Source organism: Canis lupus, chromosome 14, assembly GCF_011100685.1.
Source record: "Canis lupus familiaris isolate Mischka breed German Shepherd chromosome 14, alternate assembly UU_Cfam_GSD_1.0, whole genome shotgun sequence".
NCBI classification, from domain to species: Eukaryota; Metazoa; Chordata; class Mammalia; order Carnivora; family Canidae; genus Canis; species Canis lupus.
In genome coordinates, this window is record NC_049235.1 from 15,199,339 (window position 1) to 15,220,870 (window position 21,532).

General features: G+C 35.6%; 1 protein-coding gene across 1 annotated transcript in view; it reads left to right on the forward strand.

Moving 5' to 3' along the window:
* The window catches only part of ZNF804B (zinc finger protein 804B), a 494,306-nt gene extending 472,986 nt beyond the window's left edge, over window positions 1-21,320 (forward strand). The window contains exons 3-4 of the mRNA XM_038556731.1: window positions 10,914-11,044; window positions 16,848-21,320. Coding sequence (XP_038412659.1) covers window positions 10,914-11,044; window positions 16,848-20,517 — 3,801 coding nt within the window. The 3' untranslated portion in view covers window positions 20,518-21,320. The remainder of the gene's footprint in view (window positions 1-10,913; window positions 11,045-16,847) is intronic.
* The last annotated feature ends 212 nt before the right edge of the window (window positions 21,321-21,532 follow it).

The following is a 21,532-nucleotide window of genomic DNA, read 5'->3' on the forward strand; positions in this document are numbered from 1 at the left end:
AAGGGTCAGAAATATTTTTGACTTTGCAAGTCACATGGCCTCTGTTGCAAAAACTTAAGTCTGTCATTTTAGCTCAAAATTAGCCAGTGATGAGATGTAAACAAAGGGGCATGGCTGTGTTTCAATATCACTTTATTTATAGAAACAGGCAGAGAGCCATATTTGTTTGACCCAGGGGCCTTAGTTCACTGACCTCTGCTTCTAACGCAATACACTAAAGTAATAAATCAATTTCAAATCTTTTAAGAGAATTAGTAACTTTAAATTTAGGCTATTATGAGGATGTAAAGTAGCAGATCTGGAAACTTCTCCATATCCTGTTTCACAGCCCAGTGGCTTAGAGCTTGTAGAGAGGAATTTGATATCTGAAAGAAGCAGTGCACTGGTTGAACACTAACTACAGCCATGCATTTTGTCAACATTTAGCAAATTTAGTAAAAGGGACACTGTGTTTACCTAGTCAACATCCCTTCCACCCTCTTGCCTTACTAACAGAGCTTGGATTTATTTGAGGGGGAGGGGGCCATATGCCTAGCTAAAAACTTGGATTCATTCACCATACTCCTTACTTAAATGCTAATATCATGTGATATCCTTCTAGAAAATGATATACAAGTGAAGTCTAGTTGGTGCAGCTTCCAAAAAGCTGTTGTTTATGGGACTTAAAAAAGCACAGAGTCACCTTTTGCCCTGGACTCTTCTTCCTTTCTACCTGGAGTACAGTTTTGATGTCTGATATTTCTCGGGTGTGTGGCAGCCAGGATGATAAAGCCACGTGTCTAAGTTGGAAGAAACTCAAAACTGAAAGGGAATTGCGCTGGGGCCTTTCTAGAGAAGATGTAAGGACTGTGCTATATGCTTAAGCTTAGATTCTTGGATTAGAATAAAATTAACCTCATTGCATTAGGCCACTGCAGCTAAGTGCCTGATACACACAGCCCAACTGAACACTGATATCTTTAGCTTTAAAATATCATCTCTATTTACTGTGTAAGAGTAACCCGATCCAAAATTCAATTTTACACCAGATTCTAATTTCATTAATGTCTCATTTCTTTCTGTCTCTATTTTCATAGTTTCTTCTCAAAGACAGTTCAATTTCAAAATGGCATTTGGTTAGGAAATTGAAGAAACCTCAAAAACACTTTCCCTGTACTAAGACAGTCTCCATTTGCTGTATGTTCAGATTAAATAATTCTGCCTGCAATATTCTCAGCAGGTGTCACTGACCCTAAACTCAGGTATGAAAGAGTGAGGATGAAGTAGAAATTGAAAGAGCTCTTAAAAATCAATATAATGTGAGGTGGTACAAGATGCCACAATATGAAGAGTTGCCCTTGAGGAAGCAGTGGGATAGCTGGATCAGAGTGCACCAGGTCACGTTTTCTTTAGGAACCGAACAGGGAGCAGGTGACCATGAAGGAGGCATATAATCGGGAAATAATGTTACAGAGTAGATAACAACTTGCTAATAAAGATGATATCACGACAGCAACTGCACAATCTGCAGGAGGGCAGAGGTTTGCCGTGGGATTCTTGTAAGATTTCCTTTTTAGACTCTTAGGGCTTCAGTGCAAATCATTTATTTCCTAACACTTTTCCATAAAGGGTGTGATTAATTCTCTTGAATTAATTAATTAATTAATTAATCCTTTAGATCACTTTAACAGATAAAATAGTCCCTTAAGGCCTTGATATGGGACTAGGAATGCCAGAGATAGAAATGAACCTACCAAAAACATTCTTAACCCATCTGATACCTTATCACATTAACCCTTTGAGACCCTTTCTAACTCTACATTTTGACCCTTGGAAGTGTTTCTAAAAGACAAGGATTTGTAAACTTGACTTGAACATTTTTTTTTAGCATGAACAACACATTTTAAAGATAAATTATAAATAATTTACATACTAGACTATAAAAAATGTTTGAAACATCTGACCCACTCTACTTTTTCTCTAAGGATATAGTTGAAGTTTTAAGACCCTGTTAGATGAGGAGAAGTGTGTATTTTCTTGATCTACATTCTTGTATTTATTCACCATGGTTTAGACAGTGATGGAATGCAGAATTATTTCTTGAGGTTTTATTAACTAAATATGAATCTAATCAGATGTTTACACAAGTCATTACCTCTAATTAATGAATTTCTATTTGTTCATTTCAGAAATGCTGGATTTCTCAAAACCTAGACATACGTTCTGCAGACACTTAATGGGAGTTAATAGTATTTTAATATGGTGGATGTTTTCTTATCATGCTGTGAACATGGTGAAGGGTGGGATTAAAAGCTCTTTGAATTTTACTACTAAGCCAGTCTTAAAAGCAATTTCCATTCACTCATAACCAAAGTACTTTCTTTATAATGCTGCTAATCATTTCACAACAATCACCAGAGATATTGATGTTGCTGTCTTATTGGCTATATTCTTGCCTGATATAACATGACTCGCAAAAGTACTAAAAACTTTATGCCATGGTATGGAAAATAAATAAACCTACCATTAAAAATCCAATAAATGTGCATGCCTTGTATCACAACTGACTTGGATCTTGACTATAATAGCTAGAGGATGGAAGGAACTTCCCGGAAGGAATGGAAACACAAGAGCTATCTATTTGCTGTTTGAAGACTTCTCAGGGGATCCTGGGCATTGGAGGGGGATGGCATGGTGACTTGTCAAGGGCATACACCTTGCACATCTTAGTATATTCTCTCCTTAAGCCACGGAGGTTATCTCAGGTTATTTTGGATTATTAAATATTGTCTTTTATATGAACCAACATTTTCAGGTTATTTTAGTATCTACAGACATCCCCAAACTTACATTTGGAAAATGATGTCTTCAGACCTAGCCATATCTCTCCTGAATATTACACTTATCCAGTGTCAGAGTCCAGAAATGACTCCAACAAGGAGTCTCTAGATCCTAATTGTCAAAACACAGTGGGCTGGCCATCAGCAATTAGGTTTAGAGTCTGGCAATTCCTATTACAGCAAGAATATGAAGAATCCTCCAGAAGCAGTTATAAAGTATTTAACTTAACATTTATGAAGAAATGGATGGAGGCTGAGTATCTGCCCCAAGTTCATTTCTTCTCACCTATTATTTGCTCACTTGTGGCTCTTGGAGGAGTAAATTCTACCAGAGGGAATATGCTCAGGTGCATTCATTCCAGAACACAGCAGGGAACTCTTCCTGGTGAGTAGCCCAAACCGTATCTTCTGAGAAGATGGGAGACCTTAGGATATTTTAGTTCACCTCCCTGTGTTTATATGGCTACCAGATCACATAAAAAATGACATGCAAAAAAGTTCCATTTCAACATGTAGAAGTCTTCTGAGAAATAATAAGGACTTTTTATATAATTTAATTCTTGCATCTTGATCATATTTTTGTTCAAATTATGCCCTCTTCTATTTTATTTTAATTTTTTGTCCTCTCCTAGATTATTGTTAATTATCTATAAGTGTCTCCCAGATCATTTTGATAAAAACATTTCCAAACAACGAACAATATCTCAGAACTGGATAGACTTTTCATTTCATAAAATGAAACTATTATAAATGTCTAAAATTTTACATAAATTCTTCTGACTTCCCCTTGCTTTTTATGAAGGTCAGACATCCTGTTTTCCAGTCACAGTTCTTTTCTTGGTGTCTGCTTTGGTGTGGATCATGCCATTTAACCTTCTATCTTTGTTTCTTCGTCTCTAAACTGAGGTTAATAATTTTGACCTTTTGCACTGGGGCTTTGCTCCTCTGTGAAGAAAAACATTAATGCCAGCAAAGTCCTCTGGGATCTGTGGATGAAAGTGCAGGAATGGAAGGAATTATTCTGTTTAAGGGAGGAAAAAAGTGGATACACTTGAGTAAATCTGTTTCACACGTGCTGTTCTGCTCCAGCAAAGGTGAATGGGGCGTGGTTTCCAGAGTGGGCAGATGCTCACATGCATGGTCTGACTGGTAGACAATAATATTGGGGATATTACCATTCAAAGCACATAGAGACTCACTGACCTGATCAATTTGCCTCTTCATTTATTTATTCACGGCTGAATTCCACTTGCAATGTGTGTGCCAAGCATTCATGTTGGCAGGTAGGGAGATAAAGATTGCTTAGTTTGTGCTCTTAAAATGAAGCTGAGAAAAAAATTAAATTCCAAATATTTCATAATTGTGTTTTAGCAAATAAATCTCCAAAGCCTTATGTTACTTTTTGTTGAGAGCAAATGAAATGCCTTGTGAAACTAGAGAAGGTATGTGAGGACTGCTTTACTTCCTTTAACTTGACCCCTGCATCTGCCCTTTATTAAATTGCTTTTGATCTGGGCAAGGACGATGGCAGGTAGCCTCTCTTCAGGACCAGGAAGACCATCTGTTCTGCAATTTCTCTTTTAAATTCCTTTACAAAATACAAGGATGTGAACTAGATGTCTCCATTTCTTTCTAGGAAACACTTTTACCCTCTTTCCTGATCGAGATCCATTTTAGATAGTAATAATACCCAAGAGCAAATAAGATTCATCAAAAAAGAGTCTGCCAAAAAATCATAATTGAATCTAAAATTTATAATTTTCTTCAGTAGTGAAAATGATGGAATTACAGAAATTACATGTTTCAATTAAATATTACAAATTGGTCAAGACAAGGGTGAGGAACATACGCAGTATGCTTCCTTCTCCTATCTTCTCCTTTAGAAAAGACTACACCTACCACTTCTGTGAAGTCCCGATGCAAACCACTCAAACACTCTGCTTTCAGTAAGAATATCGAGTGTTTTTAATGGCTCTCCATTGCCAAGTAAGTCAAGGGCTCTTCATTTATGCTGCTTCCCAAAGATCCCTTTTAGAAAAGATAACACCTACCAGTTTTGTAAAACCCAAATGAAAACAACTCAAATACTCTGTTTTCAGTAAGAAAATCAACCAAGTGTTTTTAATGGTTCCCCCATTGCCAGGTAAATCAAGGACTTCTATTTTTGCTGCTTCCCAAAGATCCATAAAATCTTTTTTTTTTAAACATTGTATTTATTTATTCATGAGAGACATAGAGAAAGAGAGGCAGAGACATAGGCAGAGGGAGAAGAAGGCTCCATGCAGGGAGCCTGATGTGGGACTTGATTCTGGGACTCCAGGACCACACCCTGAGCCTAAGGCAGACACTCAACTGCTGAGACACCCAGGTGTCCCAAGATCCATAAAATCTGACCATTGCTTACCTCTAAAAGTAATAATAGTTCATACTCATTGAGCATTTGCTATATATCAGGTGCTGTGCTCAGTGTTTTACCTTTATCAATTCAAATAATAATTCCAAGAACTCTACATGGTAAATAGTGATAGTTTGCCAACTTACAAATATGTAAACTGAAGTTTGGGAATAAGTAACCTTAGATACCCAAAGCTAGTGAATGACAGAGACAATATACAAATTCAGGTCTGACTGATTTCACAATCCTTCTCTTAACTCCTACACTGTGTTGTCTACTATCCAACACCTCTGGACATCAGACAGACACTGTTTTATTGCCTAATGATAGGGATTTTAGGTGCTATTCTCTGTCTTCCTTACTCCCCATCCCAGTGAGGCTCAACTTCACCTGCTCTAACCTATTCACCCTGAGTCCCTGCTGATAAGCAATGATTACTGGGCTTTCTACAGTTCTTTGTAAATGACATGTGAGGTAGCATTTTTATTTTTTTTCTGAAATGTGTTTGTCTTGTGCTGTTCTCAATAAGAACAGATCTACTCTATACCCTCAAAGAACTTTTTTTTTTCCAATTGGTTTGTTTTCTGTTTAAACAGAGGTAGATTGCGGGCAATTATAATCCATGCCGTTGTTTAAATAATTGGATTTTTATCAGAACAGGAGGAGAAAAGTAGAAACTTGGGAAAACTCAAGCTAAAATATGAGGTTGACAAAATATGCTCCCTAGATTCTTGGAAGTTTTCCTTATCTGTCCAGTTCTCTTTTCATTAGACAAATCAACTGTTGGAAGAGTCTCTTATAATAGGCATGATCCCCTTAGTGTAACCTATTCCAGATATATGGTATTTGCGATTAGCATCCTGTTGAATTGTAGAAGGTCATTGAAAACTCCTAATATAATTGTGGATTTAACTTTTTCTCCTTGCAGTTTTATCCATTTTTGCTTTGTGTATTTTGAAGCTTTGTTATTAGGCATAGAAACATTTAAGTTTATTTTGTCATTGTGATTTATTTACTCCATATCATTATGAAATAACCCTTTTATTCCTAGTAATATATCTGCTCCAAAATATACTCTGCTTGATAGTGATTGAGTGTCTTCAGCATTTTTTTGCACTAGTGTTGACATAGTGTATCTTTTAATATTCTTTTAACCTGTTGTATCTGTATTTTAAAATTTGTTTTTGTGGTCAACGTATAGTTGGGGCTTACTTTTTAATCCAAACTGATACTAACTTTTCATTTCAGTGTTTAACCATTTACATTTAATTTGATTAGTGATATATTTAGATCTTAGTTATTTGCTAAACCATTATTACATTTGCTATTTGTTTTGTAACTGTCCCTTCTATTTTGCCTTTCTTGATACCTTTTTTCTGCCTTCTTTTGGATCAAGTAAACATAATGATTTCCTTTTATCTTCTTTGTTATCCTATTGGCTAAAACTCTTTGTTTTATTATACTAATGGTTGCGATAGAACATATTGTGCACTTCTTTACTTATCACAGTCTGCCTTCACTTGTTACTCTACCATTTCATGTACTGAATAAGACCTTTCAACATATTTGTTATTTCTGCCTTCTCAGGTTTTATGCTGTTGTTGTCAAACATCTTAACTATAAATTTGTTAGAAATTCTCGGAAACATAGTTATTATTTTTGCTTAAATTATCTAAATACATTCAAATATTAAGAAATATGTCTTATTTATCCTGTAGTCACTATTTCTAGTGTTTATTCTTTTGTGTAGACATGCATTTCTATGCGATATTATTTTCCTTTTGCCCATTGATATTCTTTAACATATTCTTTTTGTGTGCTCCTAAATTCTTCTAGTTTTTCTTGTCTTAAAATATCTTTATTTCATCTTCTTTAAAAAAAATATTTGTGGGGCACCTGGATGACTCAGTTGGTTAAGTGTCAGACTCTTAGTTTCATCTCAGGTTATGATCTCAGGGTCATGAGACTGAGTCCCATGTTGGGATCCCTGCTCAGCACAGAGTCTGCTTGAGGCTCTGTCCCTCTCTCTCTGCCCCTCCCCCTGCTTATGTGTTCTCTCTTTCTCTCTCTCTAAAGGAAAATAAAGAAAACTTTTTTTTAGAAAACTTTTTTAAAGAGATATTTTCACTAAACATAAAATTTTATTTTGAGAAGTTTTTAATTTTCTTCAAGCAATTTAAATATGTTGCTCCATTGTATTGTTTCTCATTTATATTGTTTCCAGTAAGAATTCTTTTCCATCCTCCCCTCTTTGTTCTGTATAGGAATATGTCACTTCTCTTTAGATGTTTTCAAAAATTACACCTTTTTATTTATTTGGTTTTAAAAAATTTGATAACAACAAGTGTTGGTATAGTTTCTTGCACTTGAGATTTGGGGGAGATTTGTGGGTTTTTAGTCTTCAGGAAATTTGGAAAATTTTCACCATTACATTTGCAAATATTCCCTCTCCCTTCTTCAGAGACTCCAATTACACAATGGTTCAGTTGATCACCATCTTTTATCTACTTTTTGAACACATAGGATAAAGTTAAAACTGTCCTAGTGCACTCTTCTGCCAATTCTAGCATCTGTTCAGTTCTGTATTGGTCTTTATTATTTTCTTCATTTTAGGCTGTACTTTCTTGATAATCATTGCATGCTTAGTAATCTTTGGATGTTTATGTTATTAATTTTCTTTGTTTTTGATGAATATTTTTGTATTCTTATAAGTTTGTTTAAATTTGATTCTGAAATGTGGTTAAGTTATTGCAGTCAGGTGCATACTTGTATTTCTTGCTTTTATAATTTGCTAGGCAAATCTAAATTAGTGCTCAATCCACAGAAAATTATTCTCTACTGAAGCAAGATTTCCCTGATTTTTTTTTTAAAGTAGGCTTCATGACTGGTGTGGAGTGCAATGTAGGCCTTGTGCTCATGACCCTGAGATCAAGACCTGATCTGAGATCAAGAGTCGGACACTTGACTGAGTCACTCAGATGCCCCAAGATTTCCTTGAATTCTTTTTTTTTTAATTTTTTATTGGTGTTCAACTTACCAACATACAGTATAACCCCCAGTGCTCATTACCCATTCACTCCCACCCCCCGCCCTCCTCCCCTTCTACCACCCCTAGTTCGTTTCCCAGAGTTAGCAGTCTTTACGTTCTGTCTCCCTTTCTGATATTTCCCACACATTTCTTCTCCCTTCCCTTATATTCCCTTTCACTATTATTTATATTCCCCAAATGAATGAGAACATAGATTTCCTTGAATTCTAAACTCAATGTCGCATGAGTTTTTCGAATTTGTTGGTTAGAACAGGCACTATTCCTAAACCTATATGAATGCTCGATATTGCTGCCATTAATTCTTTCAGGTGGCCCTTTTCTTGGATTTGAGTAATTTTCTCACTGCAATTCAGTACACTGAAAATTTGAGGGGATCCCTCTGTAGATCTGTGGAGTTTGTTGCTGTGCAGCCTTCAGCATTAAGCATTTATTAAGCCAAATCTGTGGCTAGATGTCTTTAAACAAAATATCTTCCAGTTTTCTGTGTTCCTTAAATGCATTTTAACTTTACTGACTTCCTTAACACAACAAATCTCAACCTCCCCAGTCTGTCTTAACTTTTCCTGTATGCTTCAAAAGCATCTTGTGTCTACCCCTATTAAGAAACTAAACACTAGCTTATAAAAATATCTATTCACACATCTGTCTCCCTTGAAGGGAAAATTATTGATTTGACAATTTTATGTCCCTATTATATGGTAGTAGTTGACAGTATCTGTTGTTGGATGAATAAGACAGAATTCTCAATCATTTCTATAACTCAGAGATAGAAGTACAGTCTTAGAATCTGGGACACTAATGGAAGAAATAAGAGGTGTACCTGCAAGTTTCAAAGAAGTTTCCAGTCAAGTCAGTTATGAGTAAATGAATAAATTTCATCTCCTAGGCTATTTAGGTTTTACATACAAGTAATATCAAACATTAAATAAATATAGAGTATTTATGTGGGCTCTTAAATTGTGTAGAACAATTTCTAAAAGGTCTTTGCTGACAAGGCAAGCTTTCACTTCAAAAACTAGATTATTATTATATGGAGTCTGAGGAAGTGTGAGTAGGAGGATAAGTAAGAATGGAAATTTAAAAAGCCTTTCTCCCTCCTGGCCAAGGCTCTCTTAACACTTAGACATTCTGCATTTATCAGCTCTAGAGAACTGTTGATCTTTTTTTTTTTTTTTTTTTTTTTTTTTTTAACACATGGGCCATCATTTTATTTCTTGAAATTTTCTGTTATTTAAAAACTTCTGAAGCACTTGTCAAAAATTGAATTCGGATTGACTCCACTATTCCCCTTGTAGCTATTTATGGTTCTATGAATCTCTCTCTCTCTTTTTAAAATTTATTTATTGAGAGCTGGAGGGAGGGGCAGAGGGAGAGGGACAAAGAGCAGACTCAAGCAGAGTGCAATGCAGGGCTCCATCTCATTACCTTGATTTCCTGACCTGAGCTGAAACCAAGAGTTGGACACTTAACTGACTAAGCCACCCAGGCACCCTTTGTTCTTTGTGCTTAGAATATTCTCTCTTTGAAAAGTTCGTCTTGCCTCCTTCTTTAGATACTTAGCCAAGATGTGGTTATCTGGCCACCATTTCCCATAAGCATGTCCTCTTTCAGGAAAAAGCTAACGATCATTAAAATTGGGGTTCTTGCTTTATGGTGGGCCACAGTCCAGTACAGCATTATTACCTCACTTGAGAGCTATGTGGTTTTTGCCATTCCTGGGAAATATCGCCTATACCTGATTTGGAAAATTAAAGTAAATTAAATGAGTATAGATTTCAGACAGTTTAAAATCATTTTGTATTGGTTAAGAGAGGCTAATGTTCAAATATCTTCTCAATTCAGGATTAAGCACCAAACTTCAAGATGCTCATTTGATTGTAGTTGTTTCTCAATTTGTTCAATGTCATTAGGTGTGCTTAGTGGACAGTTCTGAGGTGGAAATCCAAACAGGTAATGAGTAACATCCAATTTCCATGTAAGCCAATTGTTTTAGAGAAAAGAATTAATTAAAAGAAGTGGTAGGTTAATTTAAATCAAGCAAGGCCAAGCATCTATCTTGAGCTTATGTCCCTGACCCATTTTTATCTTCTGGATACAATTTAGAAATCTGCATTGGATAAATAACTCCACCAGGAAAAAATTAGTTAAGGATCACATTTAGAGCTTTGAACTAAATCTTTCACATTAACAGATGCTCTTAAATGAAACAAGCTCATTTCATCAAGTGTATTTAATAGCATCAATTTTCATGAATAAGAGAAAGTGTATTTTACAAATGAGAGGACCAGGGGCAGTGGTGAGAGGAAAGTTCACCCTATAACCTCCTCTCCCTTCATACCCCTTCATATTTTTCCACTTATATTTCACAGGCACCTAAATGATTGCAGATATGTAGCTAGGGTGGTTCCAACAAGAACTGGGGTCCAACTTGGCCACACATTTCTATGGTGATTGTGACAAGCTTTGATAAATAAGCCATTTGCCAACTAAATGTATCTTAAAGAGGAGAATAACATTGATGGAAAAGGCACTTTTTACTCTATCCAGAAAATCACCTCTGTACCCAGGACAAAGTTTAATAAAGAGCCTCATGGATGGAAAAATTATTGCTTATTTATATACCCTTTCTGTTTTTCTTCTCTGTCCATAGAGGCTGAAGGAATTAAAGCAACGAGAATTTGCTCGAAACGTAGCTTCAAAGTCATGGAAAGATGAGAAGAAACAAGAAAAAGCTCTTAAACGGCTTCACCAGCTGGCTGAATTAAGACAACAATCTGAATGGTAAGAATGAGAGGTTTCTTGGATCATTCAAAACTGTTTTCAATCATTGGGGAAATGTCTAAGATGAATTTACTTGATTCACTGTTACAATGTAAACAAATTATGATTTATCAAAAGATATGTTTAAGGGGAAATGTTTTAGTAGTTAAAAGCTCATAAATTAGCTACTTTGGTACCTAAATTTTTTGTTTCCCAATATTGTTAATTTTATGTGCTCTTTAATTAAATAAAGATTCTAATAAGCTAGCACTTACTCTATCCAGTTGATTTAAATGGTACCATATAGTTCTTCAGTAATAATTTTAAGTTTTATAATAATAATTTTAAAAACCATATGTAAGTGTGCATCTTTTGGGGGAGGAAATAAATCTACATTTCCCTGTACACACCTGAATCTCAAATAAATAGCACTACCATTGTCCGGATGACAAAAGATGTAATTAATGCAGTTAAATTTACCACAGCGTGTCATTTAAATTGATAATTAAAACACATGTTATACTAATATATTCTTGTAGCTGAAAAATAACTGTTTTACGTAAGCTTGGAACTGCTGAATGTTTCAAAGTGAGGAGATTGTTACCTGGAACTCAATTAAATTTTCAGGTTGTGACTTGTGTTCATATGAATCATAATGTAGAACATCTAATGTAGCTAATTAATGCAGTTGACAGGAACCTGGCCAATTGTGAAATTTATAGCTCTGTGCCACAATTTAAACCCCTGTTGTTGAAATGAGAAACAATATGCATAAGTTTGGGAATGAATGACTTGAATTATTGAGCATCATAAAATATTAGACCTCAGATTTGATTCTAAGAAAATATTTATTTTAAGGATCAACTGATGAGTTAAATTATATTCATGTATTTGTGCCACTCTCTTAGAACAATTTAATTAATTTATCAAAATACATAAAAGATAATCATATTAAAAATAAGAGAGAAATGTAATATAAAAGAAAAATAAAGTTGAAAAAATATCTGTCCAGAAGCGAGGTTAACATAAAAAGGCATGCTCTGAGGTCCTCTGCGATCAAAGAATCAGGACATGAAACTGGTACTGAACTTTCTACCTGCCAACACAATGAGGATCTTATGTTATTCAAACACACTGTCAATAAGATCTCAGATAGTCCTTGTAAAACAGAACTCAGAAGGAAAATCTAATGAAAATTATGGTAGCATGAAGGAAAAAAATCTGAGGAATATGTTAATTATTGGGTGACTTACGGTATTATTGTAAGACTGCAAAAAAGGGCAAACCTTATTGTAGAGAGACAATCTTTAGGTAGGTCCTTTAAGGCCAAACAACAAAAAATCTGAGTAGCCTTAATAAACATAACTTTGGTTATTTTATTAGTAGAAAGTTGTCACACTTCTGCATTTTCCATATTTTCCTTTGGGAGAAATAATGGTGGTGATGGTTATGATGCTTTTGTTTAAAAGTTCTGAGTTTGTAAAGCTACCCATGATGTGTCTTTCAAATTAAAAACATATTAAAATTGATTAGATTGGGGTTGAGCTGAAAATCATATTAAGTAAAAAAAAAAAAAAAAAACCACATACTAAAGCACATACCTTTATAGAATAGACAGGCTCTTTAGGTTCCATTTTTTTATTTTTTATTTTTTGTATTGCTAGGGAAACGATAGGTGTCTAGCTTTCCACACACAGTAGTTGGAATTAGGAAAATTACTGCACTCTTTTCTCCTACCTGCCATCTGCCCTCCAGCCAATTATTCTCTTTGCTTAAGCAGCCTCATGGCCTAGGGAAGTCACTTAATAGAATTATTTAATATTTTCATGTTGGCAGCTGAATTGAAAAATGAAAGTAAGGAATAAAATTAAAAAGAAAAAAATCATCTGTATTACTACCCCTTTCCTGAACCACCTTTCTCCGTCCATTATTCTCACAACAAAGGCTTCTACGTAGGATGATGAAGATAACAAGAAAATTCTTCTATGACCCTATGGAGAAGAGAAGAGAATTTCCTAGTTGTACGAATATTCAAATTGAACTGCTGAAAAAAATAATAGCAGAAAACTGGTAATAAATCTTATAAAGGGCACTCAACTTTGGCCATCTCTTGGGTAATTCAACCCAGCCTGGTTCCTCAGGTTGGAGATTGAGAGTCATTCTGTTTGTAAGCTTTACTATGTGTAAATTAAAGTATATGAACATTTTTCCAAATTTCAAAAATCATAGGATCATTGACTCTGAAAAATATGGAATTCCTTATATATGAGCTGGATAATGTGGGACATTAGCATATTGCATCATTTAAAGAAATTATGTTGTTTTAAATGTCTTGTTAAAAAAAATAAATAAATGTCTTGTTTCCTGTTTAGAAAGTATATTTTGCCCAGAAGATAATTAAATTGTGCATATGTTTAGTCACCAAGAATTAGAATTTTGGGAGAGCTATTAGAATGGACAATCTATTAATAAGGGTGAGGGGTTACCTGTATATCACTTTTAAAAATCATAAATAAACACTTAGGTAAAAAACACAAAAAGAAACTGAAGAAAGTTCTAGAGAAAGGAGTAAAATCATAAATAAGGATATAACCATAAAAGTTAAACTTTTAATTATGCTAAAAGGCATAAACTTGTATTAAGATAATAGAATTGAAAAACCACAGAGATAGAAAAGTAGGATTTTCCAAAGAGAAAAAATAAACTAGATTTAAGATAAGGGTATTTAAAGTTTAGAAAGCAATGAGATAAAGAGTCTAAAGCATAAACATTAGAGGTAGAAAAGATTAATAATGAGGGTAAAATGCTAAAACTTGTGAAAAATATAATCATAAATGTAGATTGGATTATAGAGTGAGAACAAGAATTGAGGACAAGAAGAGCCAAACATACAGAAACCATAAGAGTAAAGAGGATTACAAATATCTGAAAGAATATAAAAGAAAGAACCTTACACATTAGAGAGATAAATGGTAAAATAAAACAGCAATACAGAAAATAATGTTTAGACTAACATAAATCAAAGCAAGAAAACATGCAAAACAGCACCAGGATAATAAGCAAAAATATTATTAAGGGAAAAATAGTGAGCGATAATATAAAATAGTAAAATATCTGATTCATAATGGAATCATGAGAAGCAGAATGATAATATCCATATACCAGGCTTTTGAAATAATTTCTACTAAATGCAAATTATATCAGATTAATTGATGTTCCTAGAAAAGGTAACTTAACAGAAATATAGCTCCTATTTAATCTGAAGTGTCTCTCTGGCACTGAGGCAAAATCCAGAGCTGCAGATGTCTCTGGTCTTCATCCTTCTATGCCCAGACTGTAGGCACTCTAAAAGACCAATAACTATAGTTAATCTCTGTGCTTTCTATTTTCCTTTATGTTTGAAAGAAATATTCAGTAAGCCATACTCCATCTTAGGCTGTTCCCTTTCTTTCTTTTTTAAAGTTTTTATTTAAATTCTAGTTAGTTGGGGGCAGCCCGGGTGGCTCAGCGGTTTAGCGCCACCTTCAGCCCAGGGCATGATCCTGGAGACCCGGGATAGAGTCCCACATCTGGCTCCCTGCATGGAGCCTGTTTCCCCCTCTGCCTGTGTTGCTGTGTCTCTTTCTCTCTGTGTCTCTCATGAATAAATAAATAAATCTTAAAAAAATAATAATAAAAAAATAAATTCTAGTTAGTTAACATATAGTGTAGTATTGGTTTCAGGAAAAGAATTTAGTGATTCACCACTTACATGTAACACCCAGTACTCATCATAACAAGTGCCCTATCTTAGAGTGTTCCTTACCATTCTTCATATTAAATATGCCTAAACACCTTCTATAAAGAGAATTTTTTAAATGATTTTTTAAAAAAGAAGATTAATGTGATGAGGAAAAAGAAAATTTTCATTATGAAACAGTTACTGGAAATTTTCAAAATTTATTCTCCATGAGATTCAAAGAAAGGCTATAATTCTAAAGCTACAGCTATTAGTTTATGAAGAAGGAACAATCTGAAATTATTAAAGAGTGAATGGTGACTAAAGCTATTGTAAATTAAAATCCATTTGGGCATAGTAAATGACAGACTGGATATTGTAAAAAAAAAAAAAAGTTAAATCAATAAAATAGAAATTAAAAACAAGGACTTCTTTCTGAATGAGAGAAATAGACTAAAGATACTTGAAGTGCTGAGATAAATAATAAGATCTAAAAACTATATTCAGGAGAGCCAATACACTTAACATATAAATTCCAGGATGAAAAGCTAAGACAGGGAAAAAAATAATCAGAGAAATCAGAGAAGAAAATATAACTGAACTGAAGAAGTTGAATTGAAAGTGCCCAGGAGTACCAGCAAAAATTGACCCAAATAAATCTATCTGTAACTATGGTCTTGGGAAAATACTTATATATCATACATATATAAGTATATATCACATTTTATATAAAATATAAATGTAACAAAAATATATCCTAGATAGTAAATATAATATAAATACATTATAGATTAGAAATATAATAAATATATATGTGAAAAGAAAAATTGCAAAATCATACAAGTGCACCAGTGAATTCATTTCAAAAATAAGTAAAAGGATGTGAATTAAGTATCTTTCTACAATATTAAACACATAAACAGGATGAAGCAAAGTATTTGCAATTTGGTGGACAAACGGAATATATTCTAGAATTGTACGCTGATTGGCCAAATAGTCATGTGAAGGCAGCAAGAAAGAATGTCTCAGAGAAATGCTCAGAAGACACACATCTCCATTGGAATTGAAGCCACATATGGAAAAGATATCATTTATTTCAGTATTGTATACTCAGATAATAAATAGCTGAATCAAAATCAAATAAAAATCTAAACTAGAAAAAAGCAAATACACATATCCAAACATGTGGGAAAAGAAAAGGAAAATGAAAAGAAAGCCAAATCAAAGCAAAAGATCAGATAAAGGATGTGATTTGTGTTGCTCACCCTCCCGGAAGACCTTGTTTTGTAGTAGAGGTTTTAAGGTAGAACATTACAGAGACCATTTTAATCTAAAGAGTTTCATCTCCTATGTGTACTGCTGTTTCCAATTTTCTGATTGAATTACTAATTTAAGCTCAGCAGAATGAATAAGCTTTACAAAGCTGTTAAAAGATCAAACATATATATGCAAAAAAGGTAGAAAGTATTTTTGTGAGGAAGATGCAAAAGAAAAATTTCAAAATAATTGAAGATATGGAGATGGCTTGCAGATGTGTGTTATTTTATTATGCATTTGTTATAATTGGTCAAAATAGTGACAAGTCATGAAGAGAGAACTTGCCACATTGTTGGGAAGGGAAGGAAACTTGAAGGAATTTTAAAACTGAGGCAACAAAAATTATAAATGGGTAGCGCTTATATAAAAAAGCAAATAAGCATATATTTTTATACTTTGGAAATGACTTTTAATTTCATTTAATTTCTTCTTTAACGTGGAGTCACCGATTGAAAAACTCTTTGTTAAAGAATGTTATGGATAGGTTCTGCAGGACATATATTGGGCTATAAATGCAACACTTTGTTTTCTTTTGCAGCACTTGCATAAGATACTCACCTGCTATTGCTTCTTGCTGATTTCAAAAGAACATATTTAAGTGATGCATTTTAGAAATAGCCACTATGAAACATAGATGTACTGAGTTGTACAAACACAGCGAAATGGTTATATTACAATAGACCTGGTTCATAAATAGCATAACTCATCATACACACTAAGAATTGTTCACATATAGATAAGATTTCAAATCTAACATCTTAATCACTTAAATATTTATTGTATTTACAGTGTTTCTGGAAATGGACCAGCATACAAAGCTCCCAGGGTAGCCATAGAAAAGCAACTTCAGCAAGGAGTCTTTCCAGTTAAGAATGGCAGAAAGGTATCGTGCATGAAGAGTGCTCTTCTCCTTAAAGGAAAGAATCTGCCCAGAAGCATTTCCGATAAACAGCGGTCCCCCATGCAAAATCGACACCAGTTACAAATGGACCGACATTATTTATTCAGAAATCGGGTACCACAGACCTCTTCGGATCTCAGCAATGCGAATCACAGGACAGGAGTATCATTTTCTTTTTCCAAAAAAGTGCATCTAAAATTAGAATCATCAGCGTCAGTTTTCAGTGAGAACACCGAAGAAACCCATGAGTGTAACAAGTCACCCGTCTATAAAGCAAAACAAACTGCAGAGAAATGCAAGTGCCGCAGGTTTGCAAACGAGGATACATATCCCACTAAGGAAAAAAATATAAACATCACACCAAGCCATCTGGAAAGCGTCTTACACAATACCTTCTCCATAAGCTCTCAAATCTTGCAAGACAAAAATGACTCTATTGATGAAACACTAGAAGATTCGATTGGCATTCATGCTTCATTCTCTAAATCTGATATTCATCTTTCAGATGTGGATTTTCCTCCTTGCAGCAGAGAAAAAGAAACTAGAAGTACATTGAAGAACACTTCAGAAAACTGCATAAATCACTCGTGCCAAGCAAATGCTTCCTCCAGCCCACCAAACATTTACAAGCACAGCAATGCCAGGGTATTTGAGTATCTGGATGAGTTTCCATCACTGGAGCCAAGTGAGCAAAACAGTACAGTTCATCTGGATCCCAGCTCTAGAATGGAGAAGAGAGAAGAATCTTTAGAGGAAACAGAAAGAGTTAGGAAAAATGTACAGAGGCTTGTAAGAGAAGCATGTCCCCATGAAGTGAAGTCTAAACCATTGCCTTTTCTCCATGTACAAAGTAAGGATGGCCACACCACTCTCCAGTGGCCTACAGAACTTTTGCTCTTTACAAAAACAGAGCCCTGCATCTCTTATGGATGCAACCCATTGTATTTTGATTTTAAGCTTTCTCGGAACACAAAGAGTGACCACGGTTCAGAAGACCTAAAAAAAGAACTGATTAAGGAGCCCTCGGAAATGAAGACAACAATAGACAGCCAAGTCTCAGGTTTAATCAAAGACCAACAAGAATTGATCCAAGAAAATGATCAATCTCTGAAACCAAAGATGATGATAGCTAATCCAGATTGGGAAAATTTCGAGAGAAAATATAATTTGGGCTACAATGATTCTGAGCCAAACATGAGTCAACATAATTGTAATACAAGCGATTTGGAAATGAAAAATCCTGAAGTGCCTGCTTACCTTGATATGTCTCTAAGGAATTGTGTAGGAAACAGTAATAATAGTGATAATGAACTCAAGGCGTCCTCAAGGACCCATTGGCAAAGCTGCCAGAGGGTGGTTCTAAATGATGCAAACGAGGGCCTTGCTTTTTCTCCCTACATCTCTAGGACTAAAAAACCAAAACTGATTCCTTGCGATCCTCATTCAGATTTTGAAGATGCAAACCAATTCACTTGGAATTCTAGTCCTTACCCAGTAAGGGGTCACAGTGATCCTGGGAAGGACTTTAGAGTAATTCTGAACAGTAACCACATCAGCATGACCAGCAGGGCTTCTGGATGTAGAAACCAAACTTACAAGAGAAATTCTCCAAAATTGACTCTGAATAGACTTTCTAGCCCCTCAGACACATGCCCTGGCAGCACATCCAGCTTGAGAAGTACTTGTTCAGGTCATAAGTCCAGGGGTAATGGCAGAGGTAATTTGCTCTACTTTTGTAAAAGGGAACACAACTCCGTTGAAAGGCACGATGGGAGACACCAAAAGCACAGCTGCCTCTGCCTGTCTGAGGAGATGGCAAGGAGCACCTGCCTGCCATCTGAAATACAGAGAGATAGGAACTTCAGATTGTGGGAATCCCTTAAGAAGGAAAAATACTCAAAACACAGATACGGTCGCTGCAGAGAAAGATCTAAACTGGGCAAAAATCAGCAGCAGTTTTCAGGGCCCAAATCCAGGAGACTCACCCATTGTGACTCCGGCTCACAGATGTCCTGTTCTGGGAACAGTGAAGAACCACCAAATTGCCAGGGACCTCAGCTCGGCAGATTGGGCTCTTGCTCCAGAGAGAGTATGTATTGCTTAAATAAAAGTGAGAGAAATCCGGAGTCTTTGGACAGCCCTCATATCTGTGACCTGGGAAAAGTAAAATCCATGCAGTATAGCTCGGGGAGTATCAGCTGCCGTCTAAGGAGCTGTTCCAGCGGCCCTGCAGAAGCCGCGGAGTTGACAGAAGGAGAGAGGGCCCCCCTGACAGCCAAAAGCCTTTTAGAAAGAGTCCAAGCCAAGAGGTGTCAGGAACAATCAACTAATTTTGAGGTCTCTTCAAAGAATCATAAAAACGAATCCGAGGCTCATTCACAAATTCAGCGCACAGTTCAGTGTGAATTCACACCACTGGGCTGTAACCGACCAGCATTGCCTTTGTCTGACAAAACACAGAGCGCAAGCGCAAGAGGAAAGGATACAGGCGGTGCGATGCCGTGGACTGCAGAGCATGGCAAAGTCCAAAGTTCACAGACAAATACTTTCGCCCTTTCAGTAGATCCTGATTGTGGTGACCACCTTTCTAAAGGCAAGATTCATGTAGTAGCAGATTCTCAGCCACCAAACACGAGAAAGAACCCAGTGACAAGAGAACAAGCAAAACCTTTAATTGGCCAAGTCCAACATACCATTCAGAGCCGTGACCCGGTACCGAATGATTTCCCTGGTGCTTTTCCGTCTAATAGATATACTGGTGTTACCGATTCAACAGAGACCAAAGAGGACCGAATAAATCTCGACTTGCAGGATGTAAGCCTGCATATGAATCACGTAGAGGGGACTGTAAACTCTTACTCTGACAGAACTATGCAGAAGCGTGACAAAGTGGAAGATGAATCAGAAGCGTGTCATAAATCTAGCTCGCCCCCTTTAATTCAACAGCCAATCACTTTTTCTCCTGAAGAAATAGATAAATACAAGCTCCTACAGCTGCAAGCCCAGCAGCACGTGCAGAAACAGCTCCTATCGAAGCATCTTCGAGTGTTGCCTGCTTCCGGGCCCACCGCCTTCGCCCCGGCCTCGGCCATCCAGACGGTCCCAGTCCACCAGCACACTTCTATCACCACCATCCACCACACCTTCCTGCAGCATTTCGCTGTTTCTGCTTCCTTAAATTCCCATGGCAGTCCCATCCCCATAGCTCATCTGCATCCCCTCTCCCAGCCACACTTCACCCCATTTGCATTTTCACCTCTGACTCCAGCCATCATCCCGGCCCACCCTACTTTCTTAGCGGGCCACCCCCTGCATCTGGTCACTGCTGCTCCCTTTCACCCACCTCACATCACACTTCAGCCCCTGCCCTCGGCGGCATTGATCCCGGCATTGTTTGGCCCTCACTTAAACCCAGCCACGGCTTCTATCATCCACTTGAATCCTTTAATCCAACCAGTGTTTCAAGGTCAAGATCTTTGCCATCATTCTTGCTCCAGTCAGATGCAGCAGTTAAATGGAGTGAAAGAGGCCTTAAATATATCAGCACACTTGAACTAATAGGTGTCAAAGCCCCTCTTGTGGATAAATAAAACAAATTGTCACTACCTACAAAATGATCTATTTAAAGTGGTCTGATTATTATTAAGATTTGAAATATTGGTGCCAATTCAAAATGTGACCAGTATATAAATAGAAACTGAATTGCCAATATCAAAATAGGAGCATTTTAAGGATTTCTTTTAACTCGCATAAATAACAGAACAAATTGAAAATAATTTTGTGGAAGGGTAGGGGGAAACCTGTTAAAGATCTGTTTGGATGAGTTCTCACATAATGTTACAAACTGATAACAGAAAAAATTCAGGCAGATCATTGATATTACAAAGAAAATCAAATGGAACATAATATTGTATGTTCTAGGTGTTTGTTGAGTGAGTGAATGAATGAATCGCACATTCGGTTTTATGCATCAGATAGTAATGAAAGGCCAGTGAAATAAACTGCTTATTAAAACTAACTCCTATGGTTAACTACTGACTGAGCTTTCGATCAATATACTCTGTTTCAATCAAAATAATTTATATTTTCATAGGAAATAAAAGATGGCAAGCAATTTTCTGATTAATTCAAGTTAAAAACTACTCTTCAGTGAAAACCAATCTTTACACAGATTGTATTGAGTTTCCGTGAAAAATTGGGTCATCTTCATTTCACACACATCTATGTTAAGGGAATTTTGTAACTGTAAGAATAACCAATATCTAAAATTAAGAATGTTTAATTTTTGTATAAGAAAACATATATAAGCTATCATTAGTATTTGATAATGCAAAATAAAAAATAAAATATATTCAACAACATTTTGAATATATTGGTTAATCTTTCAAATATTACAGGGACTGAAATAATAAGTTTTCTTTATTCTTCTACTCAAGAAATCTTACCATGTTCCGCCAATATTATGTATATGTTGAGGGGTGAAGGTTTGGAAATGTCAGAATTTTTACATGATATTTATGCAGAAAAATCATATAAATTATTTTGTGTATTTTACTCAAATGTAGTAGATTTC